The sequence below is a fragment of the Macaca fascicularis genome, chromosome 13 (genome assembly GCF_037993035.2).
Source record: "Macaca fascicularis isolate 582-1 chromosome 13, T2T-MFA8v1.1".
Taxonomy (NCBI): Eukaryota; Metazoa; Chordata; class Mammalia; order Primates; family Cercopithecidae; genus Macaca; species Macaca fascicularis.
The window spans coordinates 97,335,076-97,354,872 of NC_088387.1; the positions used below are offsets into that span (position 1 = coordinate 97,335,076).

General features: G+C 53.7%; 1 protein-coding gene across 7 annotated transcripts in view; it reads left to right on the top strand.

Annotated features, from left to right (window-relative positions):
* Positions 1 to 5,583: 5,583 nt before the first annotated feature.
* ADCY3 (adenylate cyclase 3) overlaps positions 5,584 to 19,797 on the top strand; it is a 101,547-nt gene continuing 87,333 nt past the window's right edge. For all 7 annotated transcript variants that reach the window (XM_005576417.4, XM_005576419.4, XM_074012212.1 and 4 more), the window contains exons 1-2: positions 5,584 to 6,148; positions 6,644 to 7,508. In XM_005576417.4, coding sequence (XP_005576474.2) covers positions 6,834 to 7,508 — 675 coding nt within the window. In that variant the 5' untranslated portion in view covers positions 5,584 to 6,148; positions 6,644 to 6,833. The remainder of the gene's footprint in view (positions 6,149 to 6,643; positions 7,509 to 19,797) is intronic.

Below are 19,797 nucleotides of genomic sequence, written 5' to 3' on the forward strand. Positions count from 1 at the left end.
ACGTGAAGTACGTTCTGACATAATCATGCTCATACACCCACTCGCACACACAAACACAAAGGTACATTGTCACAAGCACACGATCACACACACCCACTCACACTCACAAACATGAAGGTACATTCTCACACACACTCGCACTCACACACCCACTCACACACAAATGCGAATGCATTTTCACATGCACATTTACACACCCACACACAAACACGAACATACATTGTCACACACGCACTCACAAACATGAAGGTATAATTCTCACACACAGGCCAACGTGAACGTACATTAGCAGACATGCACACTCACACATCCACTCATGCACACGTATGTGAAGGAACGTTCTCTCACACACACCCCACTCTCACACACATTCCTCACACCCCTCCTCACATTCACAGTCCTGCACACATGCTCTCACACCCAGCCACAGTGCCCAAGGAGTGACCCTGTGAGAGTCAGGGAGACTCCAACACGGGGCAGAAGAAGGGAGAGACCAGGAACAGAGACAAAGAAGTGAGAACACAGGGACAGACTGGCCGGTGCTGTCGATGCTGTCAGAGGAAGACTGCGCTGGAGTCGAGGGGCCCCAGATGCAGTCATGGAGAGGACTAGGGCGGGCAACCAGCCCAGCCGTGCAGGCCACGCTGGGGCAGAAGTGCTCAGGGCTGCCCAGCTGTCTGCTGTGAGATCCTGGTAACTCCAGTTGACTTGTTCCATTGAGAGCTGCGCACCATGTTGGTACCCATGAATCCCCTCCTTCCTGACAAGGATCCTGACTAGGGGTTAGTGCTGTCACTGCACCACAGAGACACAGGCTTGGGGGGCTCAGTAATTGGTCCAAGGTCCTCAGCTCTCATCAAGACCATGCTCAAAGCCGAGCTGATTCCAGAGAGCCAGCTTTCCCTAGGGTACCATACGCCTCTCCTCCAGGTCACAGGATCCAAGCTGCTGAGCCTCTGAGCCAGCAGGAATGGACGAGGGGTGTGGGCCCTGCGCAGGATGCTTGAGTATCACATGCCACATTCCCCCGGTCCCCCTCTCTACTCCCGTTACTGCTGCAGGCACACCCCAGCAGCACCTTGCCAGGTATCTGCACTGAGGATCCATTTCCTTCCCAGGCGCTCACCACTTAGCCTCCTTTGCACAAACCTGGAAGAGCCAGGGAGAGAACACCCTGACTGGCGACCCTTAACCAACAGGGAAGGATGGCAGGAGGACGAATACCCACCTCTGCCAGCCCTTCAGTGGAAAGCTCTGAGGTGCCTTCTGCAAGGCTCGTAAGACAGTCCCAGCAGGATCAAGGCCCCCTCCCACACCAGTGGCCAACTCCGTAACAAATCCTCATATTTACCGGCTTTCCTGCCTTCTCTGTTTTGGACTTCCCAGGCTCCCGTTCTGTTTCCCTGGAATCACTTCCCCAGTTAAACCACCTGCATGCAGGCCTTGTCTCAGGTTCTGCTTTCAGGCCCCAAACAGGGCTCTCCTGGTGCCCAGCACCAGGGCAACTAATGATCTTCTCTCTCCCACTTCTGTTTTCCCCCAGGACACAGAGTTCTGCTCTGATCTATTGTTTGCTGGATTCAAGAGCCACCGCATTTCCCGGGGGTGGGAGGGGGAACCATTCTTGTTTATCCAATAACAATTAATTCTCAGCCATCATCTCTAGTCTTGAACCACACAAACAAAAAGGTACCTTCAGCAAAGAGGTATGCCATCCAGGCAGATGCTGGGTTGAGGTTGAGGGGTCAGGATGCCCTCCAAGCTTTGACCTAAGTCCATGATTCTGTCTTCCTTTTAGGACAAACTGCAGGGGCAAGTCACCCGTGCAGCCATTTGAGGTCCTGAGTTGTGTGTGTTTAGATTTCCTGTATCATTTGATTATAAAAGCGAAGCATGCCAGTTGTCCAGGTTACATCAATACAAAATGTATAGCATGGAAAATAAAAACACCTCCCCCATAATCCCACCCTCTTCACTCGAGGGTGGTTATTTTTCGTTGCCCTGGGACCAGGACATTCCCAGCATCAGGGAATGAGGCCAGTTGGTCCCTTCAGGGACAGCCAGTGCCGTTACAAAGTACCGTTTCTTCTTAGGGAGACTTCCATTCATTCAATGAGTATTTTTTGAGTATCTACTAGGTGCCAGGTACCGGGCAAGCCACTGTGAGTGAGATGGATGAGGCCCTCGTGGCATTTTCCCTGATCTCCTCTGTGACAGGATGTCGAGCAGCTCTCTTGCCCGGGAATATTCACCCAGATGCTTCTGGCTCCCCAGGAGTCCTTGCAAGGGGCTACTGCTGTCCCACTGTGCTTCCCACATCCACAGGGAAGGGCTGTGCCAGAACCCAGGACGCAGAGCAGGGATGGGACTGTGCTGTGCTCTTCCTGTGGCTGGACTTTTGTGGGGAGGCTCCAGCCACCCGGGGGGGCCTGCCTTTCAGGCCCATCAGATCCTTCCCTCTTGCCCTGAAAGGCCCTGTCTCTGATCATCTCAGCCAGAAGTCACCCCCAACTATAACCTGTGTACACTTGAGGGTCTGCCTCATGGGTGAACATGGTGCCTTGGCAGAACTGGCAGGCTCCTCTGGTTTCCCCAGTGCCCGCTGAGCAGGGACCCGCAGCGGAGAGATAGGGATGGTGGAAGGACAGGGAGTGGGACTGTGAAGCCAGCAGGCAGGGGCTGGAGAGGCAGGAGATCAATTTGTTGTTGTTTTTATATGAGGGTGCCTCTGTGTGGAACTCTCTCCGTTCATGGGGTGGGTGGGGAGAGGAGGCTGGGGCATGAGTGGTGGCAGAGGGCCCTCTCAGCTCAGGAGCTGGGCATGGCTTTGCGGGCAGGGTGCTCCACTGAGAACCATAGGGCTGGCATGTGTGCCAAGAAAAGGGGCGGGGCCCAAAGAGGGTGCAACACAGTGTCTCTTGTGCCAAAGCAGGACCAGGCACGATATTTATCAGCCTTTTAAAAAACATTAGCACAGGTCTCCCCCTACCCCCACTGTTTTTGGAGATAGGGTCTCACTCTGTTGCCCAGGCCGGAGTGCAGTGGTACGATCTTGGCTCACTGCAACCTCTGCCTCCTAGGGTCAGGCGATTCTCTCACCTCAGCCTCCTGAGTAGCTGGGACTTCAGGCACCCGCCACCACGCTTGGCTAATTTTTGTATTTTTTGGTAGAGACAGGGTTTTGCCATGTTGGCCAGGCTGGTCTCAAACTCCTGACCTCAAGATCCACCTGCCTCGGCCTCCCAAAGGCTGGGATTACAGGTGTGAGCCACTGCTCCATGCCGTACATTACATCTCCCTTTGTAAAACATAAAAGTCATGTCCTCTTTAACATCATGTGACATTTCAAAATAAATGTTTAAACCTCCAGCAAAGGCTGGGTGCGGTGGCTCACGCCTGTAATCCCAGCACTTTGGGAGGCGGAGGCGGGCGGATCACGAGGTCTGGAGATTGAGACCATCCTGGCTAACACGGTGAAACCCCGTTTCTACAAAAATTGAGCTGGGTGTGGTGGCGCGTGACTGTAGTCCCAGCTGCTCGGGAGGCTGAGGCAGGAGAATGGCGTGAACCCAGGAGGCAGAGCTTGCAGTGAGCTGAAATCGCACCACTGCACTCCAGCCTAGGCGACAGAGTGAGACTCCGTCTCAAAAACAAAAAACAAAACAAAACAAAAAACCCTCCAGCAAAGGCCAGGCATGGTGGCTCACACCTGTATTCCCAGTACTTTGGGAGGCTAAGGCAGGTAGATCACTTGAGGTCAGGAGTTCGAGACCAACCTGGCCAACATGGTGAAACCCTGTCTCTACTAAAAATACAAAATTTAGACAGGCATGGTGGCGGGTGCCTGTAATCCCAGCCACTTGGGAGGCTGAGGCAGGAGAATTGCTTGAACCCAGGAGGTGGAGGTTGCAGTGAGCTGAGATTGCCACTGCACTCCAGCCTGGGCGACAGAGTGAGACTCTGTCTCATAAATAAATAAATAAATGCCTTCCTTTTTAAAAACCAAAAACCAAAAACAAAAAACCACAAATAACTCTCTCCAAAAAAAAAAAAATCCCCCCGAAAACCCAAAAACCTCCAGCAAATTAAAACAGTGGGGCAGCCCAGCACAGTGGCTCATCTGCTCTTTGGGAAGCCAAGGTGGGCAGATCACTTGAGGTCAGGAGTTCAAGACCAACCTAGCCAACATAGTGAAACCCCATCTACTAAAACTACAAAAATTACCCTGGGCTTGGTGGTGTGCGCCTGTAATCCCAGGTACTCGGGAGGCTGAGGCAGGAGAATCACGTGAACCCGGGTGGCGGAGGTTGCAGTGAGCGGAGATCACGACACTGCACTCCAGCCTAGGTGACAGAGACTCCTTCTGGAAAAAATAAAAAATAGAAATAAAATAAAACAAATGGGGCAAAGTTTTGCTTTATTTAAATTACCATCCTCCTATATCTGATGTTAGGTCCCCTACCTTTGGAATCAAAGCCCTGAGAAGTTTGGGGCTGAAGTTGGCGCCTTTTCAGACAGAGTGTGAGGGAATGGTAGAAACAGCAGTGGCAGGATCGATTCTCTAATGGATCCATTCCCTGAGGGATGCAAGGTGATGCCTGAGGTTCTGGAAGGGGTGCCCGCGGGTAATTCTCAGGTGTATGGTGAGGCAGTTCCATCCAGGGTCTGGATAGACGAATTACTCTCCCCTGTTCATTCCTTCAGCTCTCCCCAGGGGAGATGACCCCCTATTGCTGCTGGCTGTCCTTAGCACTCACCTCCCCACACGTGCTTTTGTCCCAAAACATTCTCTCTCCTCTTCCTTTATTTAAATTCCCAAAGCCTGTAGTTGATCTTAGCACGGTGTTCTGTCAAAAGCAAGGAAAATACTTTATGCTGTGGTGTAAGAGACTTATAGGTTTAACTATTCAAAGGAGCATTTGCATCTTTAAGGGAGAGTTTGTGAACTCAAACACATCTCAAACGGGTAGAATGTGCACGGGATATCTCTTCGAAGCAGGGTCTCAGGAACTCTTCCAGTTCCACGTGTGGTGCCCACCGGGCCACCGCCACCCGCCTCCTCCGAGCAGGACAGGGCTCCGTTGCCGGGCCCCTCTGCGGAAAGCTCAGGCCCGGCGCTCCGAAGTCTGGGCTCCCGGGGTGGGCGGGGATACTTAGGCCCCACGCGCCCCGCAGTGGAGCGGTCCCCAAACCTGAGCCCCGGCCTCTGCCGGTCCGGAAGGAAGCCGTGGCGGAGGAGGGGGCGGCGGCAGGGTGTCCCTAGCGCGCCTCACCTGCGGGCGGGCGCGTCTCGGTCTTCCATCCTCCTAGACCGGGCCTGCTCGCGGGAAGGCGTGGATTCGCCCCAGCCCTCCCGCCCGCCGCCCACGCCCGCGCTTCCACGCAGCCGTCTCCCCAGCCCGCCGCCCCCGCCGGATCGGGGGCTGCCCGGGCCCCTCCAGCTCTCGCCCGCGCGGATCCCGGGACCGCCGCCCGGCACCTCCCCCGCCGCCCCACTCCGGGACGCGCCGCCGAGAGGGCGGTGACTGGGGCGAGGGAGGGGCCGCCCCGCCCGCCTCCCGCCTCCCGGGGCCTGGAGCGCGCGTGGCCCGGGAGCCGCCGGCGCCGCGCGGGGAATAGCTGTGCAGCACTCCGAGCCCGGACTCGGCTGGCTCGGCTCGGCGCCGGCGGGCGAGAGGATGCTGGCGGGCTTCCCCGTGTTCGGCCCGCGCTCCCGCCGGGGAGGGCCCCGCGCGCGCCCCTAGCCGCCGCCGCCGCCTCCGCGGGTGCAGGGGAGGGGTCCGGAGAGCCGCGCTCGCCGCCGCCCGCGCCTGCCGGCTCCCGCACGGCCCCTGCACGGCCCCGGCCCCCGAGCCTTAGCCCTAGGGCGGGCGCGCTGGGCCGGCGCCCCGGGATCTCCCAGCCCTAGTCGCCGCCGCCTCCTTCCCGCTGCGGCCGGGCGCCCGCGGATGCTGAGGGGCAGCCCTGCGCCTCTCCCGGTCGGATCCCGGGCCTGACGGCGAGAGATCGCGCTCCGGCCGGCCGGGCCCCGAGGCACTGGCGGGGCGGCGCGGCTCTGCGGAGAGCAGCTCTCGGGCGCGCCGAGCCCTCCAGCCCCAGCCCTCGCGGGGACCGTCCCGGAGCACGCGGTGGCCGAGTTCCCGCACAGGTAAACGCAGGGGCAGGGCCAGGCTTCCGGGGGGAAGACAGCGCCCTGAGCGTGGGAAGGGGGCCGGATCGGAGCCCGAGTCTCCAGGGGCTTGGTGGAAAAAGGAAGTAAACAGAAGGAAGGCTCAGGAATCCCCAGGATGGTCCTAGTTTCTTTCCGGCACATTTTATTTCCAGCTTCTAAGGACTGGGCCTGGAGGGAATTTAGGTGAGGAAGTCAGGGACTGAGAAAGAAGAGATGACAGAGAGAAACCGGGTGCCAGGGATGGAGAGGCGGCTAGGCCCTTCCACAAGCCAGGGACAGGAAATCGAGTGTCTGGCGTGGACAGGACTAAGTGTGCGTGCGGTGGGCGGTGGTGTGAGCGGGGGTGGCAGGGAAGGCCCTGGATTGGGAGGCTCTTGCAGCAGAGATCCTTTTATGAGGGTTAGGGCGGGTCATGGGGAAACCACAAGGTAGGAGGGAAGAGGTGCTTCTACTCAGCAATGCCCTTTTCAGTTCTAGCTGATCAGTGCTCCCTGTGCCCTGGAAACCCGCTCTGCGTTCCTGCTGGAGGTGGCCGCCCCTCCGCCCCAGCCAAGAAGAGGCCCTCCCCAGGTCTCAGCGAGCCCTGAGAGGTAGCCCAGTCCAGAGCTCTTCCTCTGATCCCGGTCCACTTCTCTAGGGCCAGTAGCAGACACCAGCCAGGATGCCGAGGAACCAGGGCTTCTCTGAGCCCGAGTACTCGGCCGAGTACTCAGCCGAGTACTCCGTCAGCCTGCCCTCCGACCCTGACCGCGGGGTGGGCCGGACCCATGAAATCTCGGTCCGGAACTCGGGCTCCTGCCTGTGCCTGCCTCGCTTCATGCGGCTGACCTTCGTGCCGGAGTCCTTGGAGAACCTCTACCAGACCTACTTCAAAAGGCAGCGCCACGAGACCCTGCTGGTGCTGGTGGTCTTTGCTGCCCTCTTTGACTGCTACGTGGTGGTCATGTGTGCTGTGGTCTTCTCCAGCGACAAGCTGGCTCCCCTCGCCGTGGCTGGAATTGGACTGCTGTTGGACATCATCCTCTTCGTGCTCTGCAAAAAGGGGCTGCTCCCGGACCGGGCCACCCGCAGAGTGGTGCCCTACCTGCTGTGGCTGCTCATAACTGCCCAGATCTTCTCCTACCTGGGCCTGAACTTCGCGCGTGCCCACGCGGCCAGTGACACCGTGGGCTGGCAGGTCTTCTTCGTCTTCTCCTTCTTCATCACGCTGCCTCTCAGCCTCAGCCCCATCGTGATCATCTCCGTGGTCTCCTGTGTGGTGCACACCTTGGTCCTGGGGGTCACTGTGGCCCAGCAGCAGCAGGAGGAGCTGAAGGGGATGCAGCTGCTGCGCGAGGTGAGTCCTGCCCACTGTCCCCCTGTGGCGTCCTCTCCAGCAGCTCTCACCAACGTGGCACTTGTTGGAGTTGATGTTTGCTTTGCCTTTGAGTCAAAATGTGTTCTGGGGGCCTCCAGGGCTCTAACCTCTCTCCCTAGTCCCTGCCTTTGCACCCCCGTACCATTGCCCGGAGTCTGCCTGTGCTTGGCCCCAGGGAAAGGAGGATGTCAGGGCACTGGGCCTCAGGGCCGCTCTTCACCTGTGCCCAGCCTAAGCGTGTGACAGGAAGGTCCACCCAGGGCTGGTCTTGAGGCAGCATTGTCCTGGCCATTCCCTGTCGGTGACCCTGGCGAGGAGGACTTCGCGTGGGAAGAGGGCTCCTCGATTCCCATCTCTCCCCCAACACTGACTAGCTGTGTGGACTCAGTGCCCCTTTGTCAAATGGGGATAACATCTGCCCTGCCTGCATGACACTTTTGTTGTCAGGCTCGCAGGAGATTTGGGGGAAAGCACGTTAGGATACGTGAAGGGCTGCACAGAGGGAAGGCGCAGTTGTCCTATTTCCTGCCTCCGGGCAGCTCGGGCTGCCTGGGGAGTTCTATGAAGTAGAGAATGTCAGTCTCCCCACTGAAGGTGTGGTGTGGGCATGCAAATAGGGGCAGTCATGCTGGCCACTGTGACGTAGGATCTGCTGGTCCTGGAGCGTGTGTTCTACTGGAAGGGGTGGAATTTCGGCCTCAGTTTAACTATTATTTATAGTATTGGGGTGGAATTTCGGCCTCAGCTTAACTATTATAGTGTTGTGTTCCCACCAAGTGCTGGGCCCTCAGGGGCTGCAGAGGCCGGGGGACCTGAGGGACAGTAGGCAGTGTGTGTCCCTGGGGAGCCAGCAAGCCGGTGACCAGAGGCGGAGATATCTGCATCTGGTTTGATGCCCAGCCTGCCAGCCTTGTGCCAATGATGGTCAAGAGAGGCTCCCCCACTTCCTGCCCCTGCAGTGCTCTGTCTGGTAGAGACGTCTTAACTCCCACGCCAGCTCTGTTCTGTGGTTAGCGGGGCTGGGGTAGAGTCAGCTCTGAAGCAGTGACCTTCTGGGTATCAGGAGAGGCAGGGCGTGTCCAGAATCCTTGCTGACTGATGTGAGCCTCTAGCAGCCATGGAGGTCAGTGCCTGGGCCCTGAGACCAGGTGCTGTGGGCAGGCCCAGGGTGAACGGACAGAATCTTCCACTCCTCTGCTCATTTCTCCAGTCATGCCTCAGCCTGCTGATTTGATCTAGAAATGGGTAGAGGATGTTAACATAGGCAGGGGCCTGGCAGGGCATCTAGTCCAGACTCGCCATTTTACAGAGGAGGAAACAGAGATAGGTGATAACTGGTTCACTGTCACCCAGCATTTTGGTGGCAGAAACAGGACGGGAGCCCAGGCATTGACTCCCAGCCCAGGGCTCATTTGTGTGTGTTCCATGGAGCACCGAGAGCTGCCTGAGAGCAGGAGCTTTGCTTCCCATCCCACCTCCTGGGGACAGTGGCTGTGTGCTGCCCTGCCGTCCCCACCCCAAATCTCTGTAGAGGGGGCTATGAGTTTCTGGTCATCAACTAGGTGGAAACACCAGTCTTGTCTCTTCAGGCCATGCATTAGCCAGTTCCAGGTTCTTTTTTTTTTTTTTTTTGAGACACAGTCTCGCTCTTTCGCCAGGCTGGAGTGCAATGGCGCAATCTCAGCTCACTGCAACCTCTGCCTCCCGGGTTCAAGGTATTCTGCCTCAGCCTCCCGAGTAGCTGAGATTACAGGCATGCGCCTCCACGCCTGGCTAATTTTTGTATTTTTAGTAGAGATGTGGTTTCACCATGTTGGCTAGGATAGTCTCGATCTCTTGACCTCATGATCCGCCCGCCTCAGCCTCCCAAAGTGCTGGGATTACAGACGTGAGCCACTGTGCCAGGGCGTCCCAGGTTCTTTTTAAGCTTAAGGTCTGAGGTCTGGGGATGACTGGTCTCTCTAGCTCCATCTCCTCAGGTGGACAAGGAGCTTATTTTGAGGCTCCTGGAGCTTCCAGGGAAAAGGACACTGCAAAGACGTGGCCACAGGGCTGGGCCGGGGCCTGGGTGCCCCACCATGTGGCTGCTTGGAGATCACTTATAAACTCATGATGGTTTTCCTTTGGGTAGTGCTAAGACATAAAACCCTAAAACTTAGAAAAAAGAAAAAAAAAAAAAGATAGAAATCAAGAGTAAAAATATTAGCATCCCAGAGGAGCCCGACCTTGGCATGGAAGCAGTGCCTGGGAGGCAGCTTTGGGAGCAGAGCAAGAGGGGCAGAGGGCTCTCAAGGTCTGATTGGGAGCCTGAGATTGAAGGAGAAGGCCCCAGCTTACAGTGGGCTGTGTTCCAGAAGCTTCTGAGTCACTGGTTGAGACTAATGTGACTTTTTTAAAAGGTGCCTGGGTTCCCAGGCCCACCCACCAGAGTCTTCCTCAACTCACAGCATCCCAGCATTTGGCCTCTGAAGACGATGGAAACAGGGCTGGGCATGGTGGCTCGTGCCTGTAATCCCAGAACTTTGGGAGACTGAAGCAGGCGGATCACCTGAGGTCAGGAGTTCAAGACTAGCCTGGCCAACATGGCGAAACCCTGTCTCTACTAAAAATACAAAAATTAGCCAGGAGTGATGGGGCGCGCTTGTAATCCCAGCTACCCAGGAGACTGAGGCAGGAGAATCAGTTGAACCCAGGAGGTGGAGCTTGCAGTGAGCCGAGCTCACACCACTGTACTCCAACCTGGGCGACAGAGCAAGACTCCGTCAAACAACAACAACAACAACAACAACAAACACGGGCTGCAGCAGCCTGCGTTGCTGTGGGGAGGGATGGGACAGCGGTCTCCCTGAGCCCTGGAGTGAGGCGTCATTCACCTCCCCTGCTGCTGTTGCCTCCTGGAATGTGGGCCCCATCAAGGATGGGGGGCAGGGGCTGGAGGATAGGATGCAAGGATCAGGGGGCTAGGCCCCTCCTAGTCAGGGTAGGTCCCAGAACTTTCTCCAGACCCCAGACCCCAGGCACTGCCTTTCTCCTGCCCATGTGCTTCCCCTTGTCTTTCTCTCTCCCATCCCCTGTTGGCTCTGGCTGGCGACTCCCTCCAGGGTCGGTGGGGGATGAACGCAGTTTCCCAGTTTGAAGTAGACACCTGGATTTCTGGGGGCTTGCGAGTTTTGTGATTTTGTTGCTGCTGTCACTGGCAGCATGAAGCTTTGCCAATGTCAAAAGTCTTCTTCCTCTGCAGCCCTTATCCCTCCATGCCCATGCGCGGCTCTGTGGGGAAGGACGGAAGGTACACATAGGGCTGCGGCAGCCTGAGTGGTCGGAGGCCAGCCAGACAGCCTGTCCTGGGCTCCTCTCAGGAGGCCGGTGGGTGGGGTTCTGACAGGAAGAGCAGGTGACCAGAGAGTGTGGGATGGGGTGGGGCTGGGGCCCCACCAGTGAGTTAATAAATGAATATTGCTGAGCTGCATGGGCCTTGCAGCCTGCAAGGTCAGGGGATAAGGAGGGTGAGGCCATCTGACACTCAGGCTGTGCTGGGGTGGAGAGGATGTTCTGGGAGCCACCTTGGATAGGCAGGGACCTGACCAGTGGTTCTCACGACCCATCCTCTAGCCCCTGCCTGTCCCCCATTCTTTTTTTTTTTTTTTTTTTTTTTTTTTTGAGACAGAGTTTCGTTTTTGTTGCCCAGGCTGGAGTGCAATGTTGTGGTCTTGGCTCACTGCAACTTCTTCCTCCCGGGTTCAAGTGATTCTCCTGCCTCAGCCTCCCAAGTAGCTGGGATTACAGGCAGCCGCCACCATGCCTGGCTATTTTTTTTTGTATTTTTAGTAGAGACGGGGTTTCACCATGTTGGCCAGGCTGTTCTGGAACTCCTGACCTCAGGTAATCTGCCTGCCTTGGCCTCCCAAAATGCTGGGATTATAGGCGTGAGCCACTGTCCAGAGGAGGAAACAGAGGACAAAACAGAGATAGGTGATAACTGGTTCACTGTCACCCAGCACTTTGGTGGTGGAAATAGGACGGGAGCCCAGGCATTGACTCCCAGCCCAGGGCTCATTTGTGTGTGTTCCATGGAGCACCGAGAGCTACTCCATGGCTCCCCCATCCCGGGAGGCAGCACAGGCCCAGAGCAGCCGGAAGGGAGGGCAGATGAATCAGGAGGAGCTGAAGCTGGCAGTGTTTGCCCATTTTGCTCTCCTGGCCTGGGTCCTGCCCCAGGACCTGTTACAGAATAATTTGCCCTTTACTGCTCTAAACTGCCCCTGAGCTGGGTGAGGAGGAAGGAGGGGGCTGGGCTCAGGACCGGTATCTGCAGGACCAGCAGCCAATGGGTGCGGACAATGGGGAAGGCAGCCAGGATGGTTGGGGGTGGTTGGGGGCGTGCCTTTAGCATGGGGCAAAGTAGGGACTAGGAACTGCTGACAAATATTTTGTACCCTTCAGAGCAGAAAGGCTATTTGGGAGCAAAATTCTCTCATGGAATGAAGAGCCTGTGAAGACCTTTTTCCACCAAGTAAAACATGAGGAAGCTGTGGATGTGCAGTTTCTTTCACACCTGCAAATGACACAGCAATCATTCACCCAGGGAAGGAACATTGGCTCTGAGGGGCTGGAGGGAGCTGCCATAGGGAGGGTGGGAGGAAGCTGAGGCTTCCAGAGACACCCTGTCTGCAGACGGCAGGTAGCTGTTGCATGCACCTCACCCGTTTCATCCTGGATGTTACTGGCTCCATTTCACAGATGAGGGGACTGAGGCTCAGTGAGGTTGAGAGGAGGTAGTGGGGCTGGATTACAGGGGAGGGGTCACCGGTGGGTAAGAAAGGTGGAATGGGGGACTTCCCTGAAAGCCTCTCTTTCTCTGGAACCCAGACATCTGGGCCGCCTCCTCCTTTTCTGGCTGCCCCCAAATGTAATTTTGCTAAGCAACATGACTGAACAGTGTCAAGAGATGGCAGTCCCTAAGGTATAACAGGAGGCACCCCCTTCTCCCCATGGGAATTGGATGCAAAGAGGGGAGAAGCCCATGACGATGTTCCCTGTGGGCATGTGGCCAGGAGTACGTGAGAAAGGCAGGGGGCTGAATTGGAACAGGAGCTGGTGTGGGGTGTGGTGGGCAGGAAGCAGCGGGCCTGGGGGCTTTCAGCCTTCAGGAAGCAGGCTGCGGGGAGAGGTGTGCAGGACACAGGGCAAGAGGAGGCAAACTCAAGCCAGTCCTGGCTCTTTGGCCCTGGGTTCCTCTGCTGACCAGGGGCGGGAAAGAAGCCGTCACCCCTCCATGGAGAGTATGCAAATGGACATCAGCGGAGGGTCCAGGGAACGGAACAGTGATGACCTGCATAGAAGGGGACTGCAGGGCCATCAGATCCAACTGCATGTGAGGAGGAATAATCAGTCATTGAACATGTAAACAACTTTGCAGAAAATCACCCCTCCATCCTTTCCCCGTCGCAGCTTTCTGTGGCCTTTTCTGATCCCCATCTGTGTGTAAACAGAGCTTTCCCAGTTTGTCATCATCGTGCATATGCAATTTAGGCCCCACCTTTCACCCGCATTATTTCCCTGACATTTTGCTGTGAACATTGAACTCCTCGTGTTTATTATTTTAAATCAGCGCTTTATAGTCAGCGGGTATTTCTAGAGAGGAAACGGAAGCCCAGGGCTGAGCCAGGGGTGGATGACTGGGTAGTTTTATACCCACATGCAGGCATGCACACACACACACACACACACACACGCACGCGCACACATGCTCACTCCTGGGCTTGAGCTGCCCAACCTTCTGGGTAAACCCTCTGAGAGATGGAATGGCTGGGATGCCAGGGTTATTCGCATTCTGCAGTTTCTTCATAAACAAACAGTAAATCCCACGAGGGTGGTCCAACGCTGGATTAATATTCCAGCACCACTGTCTGCCGCCAGCTGCCCCCCCCCACCAAATTATACATTCTTTTTGTTTTTTCTTTTTTCTTTTTTCTTTTTCCTTCTTCCTTTTTTTTTTTTTTTTTCCCAAATAGAGACAGGGTTTCACCACGTTGCCCAGGCTGGGCTTGAACTCCTGAGCTCAGGCGGTTCACCCACCTCCGCCTCCTAAAGTGCTGGATTACAGGTGTGAGCCACTGCACCCAGCCATCACCAAATTATACATTCTTGATGATAGATTCCATGGGTATGTGCTCTCACCAACACTGAGACTCAGAGACACATCGTGCGTAGGTCGAGGCCCATAAGCAGGGACAGTGAGGAGGTGGCTGTGTTTACTGAGCTCTTGCTGTGTTACAGTTTAGTGCCTTCTGGCAAGAGGCAAATATTATTTCCATTTTACAGATCAGGAAACTGAAATGTGTGACGACTGAAATGACTTGTCCACGGCCACATAGCTAGTAAGCGGTACAGCAGGATTGGCACCCAGGTCAGTAGGATTTTGGAGTTCCTTCTCATTGGAGTCATAAAAGAACCCCTTAGGCGGTGACCAGTAGCTCATGCCTGGAATCCCAGCACTTTGGGAGGCTGAGGCAGGAATATCATTTGAGGCCAGGAGTTCAAGACCAGCCTGGGCAACATAATGAGAGCCCATCTTCACACATACACACACACACACACACACACACACACACACACCCAAAAAAATTCAGCTGGGCTTGGTGGTGTGTGTGTGTGGTTTTTTTTTTTTGTTTGTTTGTTGTTGTTGTTTTTTTTTTTGAGTCTGTCACCCAGGCTGGAGTGCAATGGCGCGATCTTGGCTCACTGCAACCTCCACCTCCTGGGTTCAAGTGATTCTCCTACCTCAGCCTCCTGAGTAGCTGGGATTTCAGGTGCCTGCCACCATGCCTAGCTAATTTTTTTGTATTTTTAGTAGACACGGAGTTTCACCACAGCGGCCAGGCTGGTCTCGAACTCCTGACCTCAGGTATCTGCCTGCCTCAGCCTACCAAAGTGCTGGGATTACAGGCATGAACCACTGCACCCAGCCTGGTGGTATGTGTCTTATACAGGAGGCTGGGGAGGAGGATGGCTTGAGCCCAGGGGTTTGAAGTTACAATGAACTCTGATCACATCACCCCACTGCAGACTGGGGAACAGTGAGACCCCATCTCAAAAAGAAGAACCCCTTAGATCTTCCATCAGAGCCTGTTGAGATAGTTCCAACGGAGTTAGGGTTTTGGTTTCTCAACTCACAAGCATTAGAAGGAGCAATCTGGGGGATGAGGAGGTGTTTATGGGGGCATCTTCAAGGAGCAGAGATGTCTGGGGTGTTGAGTGTTGCAACCAACAGCCCTTGTGCACCTTCTGTGGCTGTAGGAGGTGTTGTTACATTATAGGACAGTGTAGTAACTGATGTGCATAATGGTGACCAACTCATCAAGAAAATATTAAGGCCAGGTGCAGTGGTTCACATCTGTAATCCTAGCACTTTGGGAGGCCAAGGTGGGCAGATCACAAGGTCAAGAGATCGAGACCATCCTGGCCAACATGGTGAAACCCCGTCTCTATTAAAATACAAAAAATCAGCTGGGCGTGCTGGTGCATGCCTGTAGTCCCAGCTACTCAGGAGGCTGAGGCAGGAGAATTGCTTGAACCCGGGAGGCAGAGATTGCAGTGAGCTAAGATTGTGCCACTGCCCTCCAGCCTGGTGACAGAGCGAGACTCTGTCTCACAAAAAAAAAAAAAAAAAAAAAGACAGAGAGAGAAAGAAAATATTAAATTATATTTAGTATAAAGTGCAGTGTAGTATCTAAAAACATTTTCCTCGGGAATGGATAACACAAGTTTGAACAAATAAGGATTATATTTGGAAATTCAGTAATGTGGGATGGCTCATTACTCAGTGTTACTGAATAAATGTCCATTTCTTCACCATGTGTTTTAGTTATCCACTGCTGTGTAACAAACAGCCCCGAAACTTAGGGGCTTAAAAGAGTAACAGTCTAAACCTGGGCAACGTGGAAAATTCTGTCTCTACAAAAAGTACAAAAATCAGCCAGGCATGGTGGCATATGCCAGTAGTCCCAGCTACTCAAAAGGCTGAGGTGGGAGGATCATGAGCCCAGGAGGCTGCCATGAGCCATGATTGTGCTACTGCACTCCAGCCTGGGCGACAGAGCAAGACCAGTCTCAAAAAAAAAAAAAAAAGAATGACAGTTTATTGTTTCTCATGATCCTCTGGCTTGACTGTTCAGCTGGGTGGTTTTTGTGCTTCACGTGGCATGGGCTGGGGTCACTCATTTGTCCACCTGCACTGTTTCATTCATCTGTGGCATTCAGTTGCCAGCTATGCTGGCAAGTTCTAAGAAGCCTTTACCCACATGTCTGGAGCCTCAGAGCTCCTCCTCCTGACCTCTCCGTGTGGCTAGCTTGGGCTTCCTCACAGCATGGTGGTCTCAGAAAGTGGAAGCTATCAGAGTTTTTTAAGGTTAGGCTCACCACTATCAGCTACAAGATGTCAAGGCTAACTCAGATGCAAGAGGAAATTGATTCTGTCTTTTGATGTTTGAGTGGCGTGTGTAAGAGAGGGAATGAATTGATCGCAGCTATCTTTTGAGGCTGTCTGAGAAACCAGGAGGCACATGGGGGATGCTGGGAAGACGGAGCTAATTAAAGCCATGAAATTGGGTAGGGTCCAAAATACTCTGTGACCGTAGAATGCTTCAAAAGTTAGAAACGTGGCCCAGAGCCCAGTGTTGTTTAACTTCATTAAGATATTGATTCTCCGTAGCGTTTCTAAGATTTTTAGAAAGTTTCAGAACGGCATTGTACAGAGAGAAATGATGGTTCAGAATTCATCTGTATAGACTTTGCTTTGCCTTATTTGGGTGAGAAGTCATTCTCTTACTTCCTCAAGCATGCAGTGGCCCCTGTGTTCAGGACACTGCCCTAGGTGACAGGATATGTGGCTTAATCATGGACCCCAGCACCAATCCTGCCCCTTTCTCTCTTCAGCTTAGGTTGGCAGCTTGGCTCTGATGCTTATATTCCTTTTCCAGGAGGTGGAGATTTGCATGTGCACAAGCTTCAGAAACACCAGATAGGATTGGGTTTGCATTTAGGGGGATCATCTTGGTGGACCTGAATGAAGCCGATGCGGTGCAGGAGGCTGGTGAGGGAGTCCAGGCATGGCACCATGAGGGCCACCCACCAGGACGGAAGTAGGGGATGGAGAAGATGAGTTTGGTTTGAGGTGCCCTTGGGACATCTCAAGTGGAACTTGTCAGATTGTTCAGTGGAAAGTTATTGAACACCTTCTGTATACCAGACTTTGTACTCAAGATCTGGAGAAGAAAGATCTAGAGTTGCAGATTTGAGAATTATCAGCATTTAAGTGGCACCTAAAACTGTAGGGAGGCTGAGGGGGTGCCCGGGGAGAGTGTGTAGAGTCAAAAGGGAAGGGGGCTTAGAACCCAACAGATGGGGCAGGCCAATGTGTGTGTAGGGGAGTCCTCAGCATGGGACATCCATAACCCACCCCTGCTTCCTGCCTGGACCCATGATTGTCCCAGGTAGCCTCTGCTGGGTAGATCGGCCATTAGGAAGCAGGAAGCAGTGTCTGTCTGATGGTGTTTTACACAACTGATGCTCTTGCACTGGGGAGACTTAAGCCTAGCCAAGGTGGGGCCATGGTGCCAGGTGAGGGACTGTTTCCCACAGTTCTACCTGGTAAACAAAGGCACGGGAGTGTGACTGTGTTACGTGGTCGGGGAGGGGTGGATAATGTGTATAGAGACACCTTAAACTACAAAGCACTGTGCAGATGCTAGTTATTTCTTTATTACATTTAATCTTGGCAGACCATCTCTGATCTTTGAACTGTGAGTGAATCAGACCAAGATTCTTCATTATCCTTTTTTCATCTCTTTTCTGTGTAATCAACTAACTCTTTTTCCTTATTGTGAAGGGATTATTGTTAAGAATATTTCAAATTATAAAATGCTGAATAATATTGCAGAATATTGTACTATTCCTTTTCTGTAGGGCATTTGTCTACTTTTTTTTGTTTGTTTTTGAGAAGGAGTTTCCCTCTTGTTGCCCAGGCTGGAGTGCAATGGTGCAATCTCAGCTCATCACAAGCTCTGCTTCCCAGGTTCAAGCGATTCTCCTGCCTCAGCCTTCCCAAGTAGCTGGGGTTACAGGCATGTGCCACCATGCCCAGCTAATTTTTGTATTTTTGGTAGAGACGGGGTTTCTCCATGTTGGCCAGGCTGGTCTGGAACTGCCGACCTCAGGTGATCTGCCCACCTCAGCCTTCCAAAGTGCTGGGATTACAGGTGTGAGCCACCACGCTCGGCTCATTTGTCTACTCTTAATTTTTTTATTTTTATTTTTTCTTGAGAGAGAGTCTCATTCTGTTGCCCAGAATGAGAGTGCAGTGGCACAATATCGGCTTACTGCAACCCCCGCCTCCTGGGCTCAAGTGATTCTCCTGCCTTAGCCTCCCAAGTAGCTGAGATTATAGGTGCTCACCACCACGCCTGGCTAATTTTTATATTTTTGTAGCAATGGGGTTTCGCCATGTTGGCCAGGCTGGTCTCTAACTCCTGAACTCAAGTGATCTGCCCACCTCGGCCTCCCAAAGTGCTGGGATTACAGACATGAGCCACCGCGCCCGGTCTTGTCTACTCTTAATTTATTGATTTTATTTATATGTCACTTGTATTTTTTTTACTTGCTATTGTTGTTTCAGCAGGCCCATCCCCTCTCTCCTTTCCCCCTCCCGGCCATTTTCTGTCTGATGCTTCTTTCTTCTTCTGAGCAGGTTTTCAGTCCTTTCTTCCAGGAAATTCCTCTTTGTGGTTCCTAAGGAATTCACTTTGATTAGAAATGAAACTGTTTCTTTCCTTTTCCCCTTCCTCTCCTCAACAGCACTTTCCTTCTTGTAAACAGTAAAGTAAAGGACTTGTTTCAGAAGAAATCTACCCCTCTCATGAGCTCCATTCAATACCGCAGCATAAGTGACCGGACTTGAACTTTCGCAAGATTTCCATGGCTGGGGTTTGCTGTTCACATGTCACTTCAGGACTGGTCTCCAGGAAGTGTAGTTTGGTGTCGGCTGTTAGATTTGGTAGTGGAAGACTGCGACAGCTGCCTGTCCAGCTCTCGGTGGGCTCCTGGACTGCCCTTGAGGGCAGTTTCTCACCCAAGGGGACCAGGCCCTGAGGAATTTATCCCCATGAACCTGAATCTTTTCATTTTTATTTTGATTTTTTTTGGGATGGAGTTTTGCTCTCGAGTGCAGTGGTGCGATCCTGGCTCACCTTAACCTTCACCTCCTGGGTTTAAGTGATTCTCCTGCCTCAGCCTTCCAAGTAGCTGAGATTACAGACATATGCCACCATGCCTGGCTAACTTTTTGCATTTTTAGTAGAGATGGGGTTTCACCACGTTGGCCAGGCTGGTCTCAAACTTCTGACTGCAAGTGATCCACCTGCCTCCCAAACTGCTGAGATTATAGGCGTGAGCCACCACGCCCAGTCTTGAACCTGATTCTGATAAGACAGATTGCTCAAGGCCTGGTCACCAACCCGGATCATGGCAGGTGGACCTTCCCACCTTCTCTGGAGGGCAGCGGGGGGTGGTAATACCATGTGTGTCAATTGGTACATATTTGCTGCCAATTCCTAAGAAACCAAATCAGTAATTTCCTGAAGGGGAATCTGAGCAAAGCGCATGCCATGGTGCTGAGAGGGTTGTTCATCCTCCCACGTGGGGCTGGGGGCACTGCCCACAGGCACATTTTCTACTGCGGACGACCCTGTCAGCTGGAGACAGCCCAAGGAATGGCACACAGCCTCACCCTTCAGCACCTTTTTGCTCTACTCCTGCCTGTACTTACAGTTTACCTTTCATTGGTGCAGCAGTGAGTGCTCTGAAACACCCATTCCCCCTGTAATTGGGCTTGTAGTTGTTAATATCATATTGCCCATCTCCAGATCTCCAGGGACAAATTTGGGATATTCACTCCTTATTTCAGTGAAGAGCCCAATCTAGGGTGGTTCTTTTTTTTTTTTTGAAACAGAGTCTCACTCTCTCGTCCAGGCTGGAGTGCAGTGGTACAATCTCAGCTCACTGAAACCTCCACCTCCTGGGCTCAAGAGATTCTCCACCTTCAGCCTCCTGAGTAGCTGGGATTACAGGCATGCACCACCACGACTGGCTAGTTTTTGTAGTTTTAGTAGAGACGGGGTTGCACCATGTTGGCCAGGCTGGTCTCGAACTCCTGACCTCTGGTGATCCACCCACCTCAGCCTCCCAAAGTGCTGGGATTACAGGTGGCATT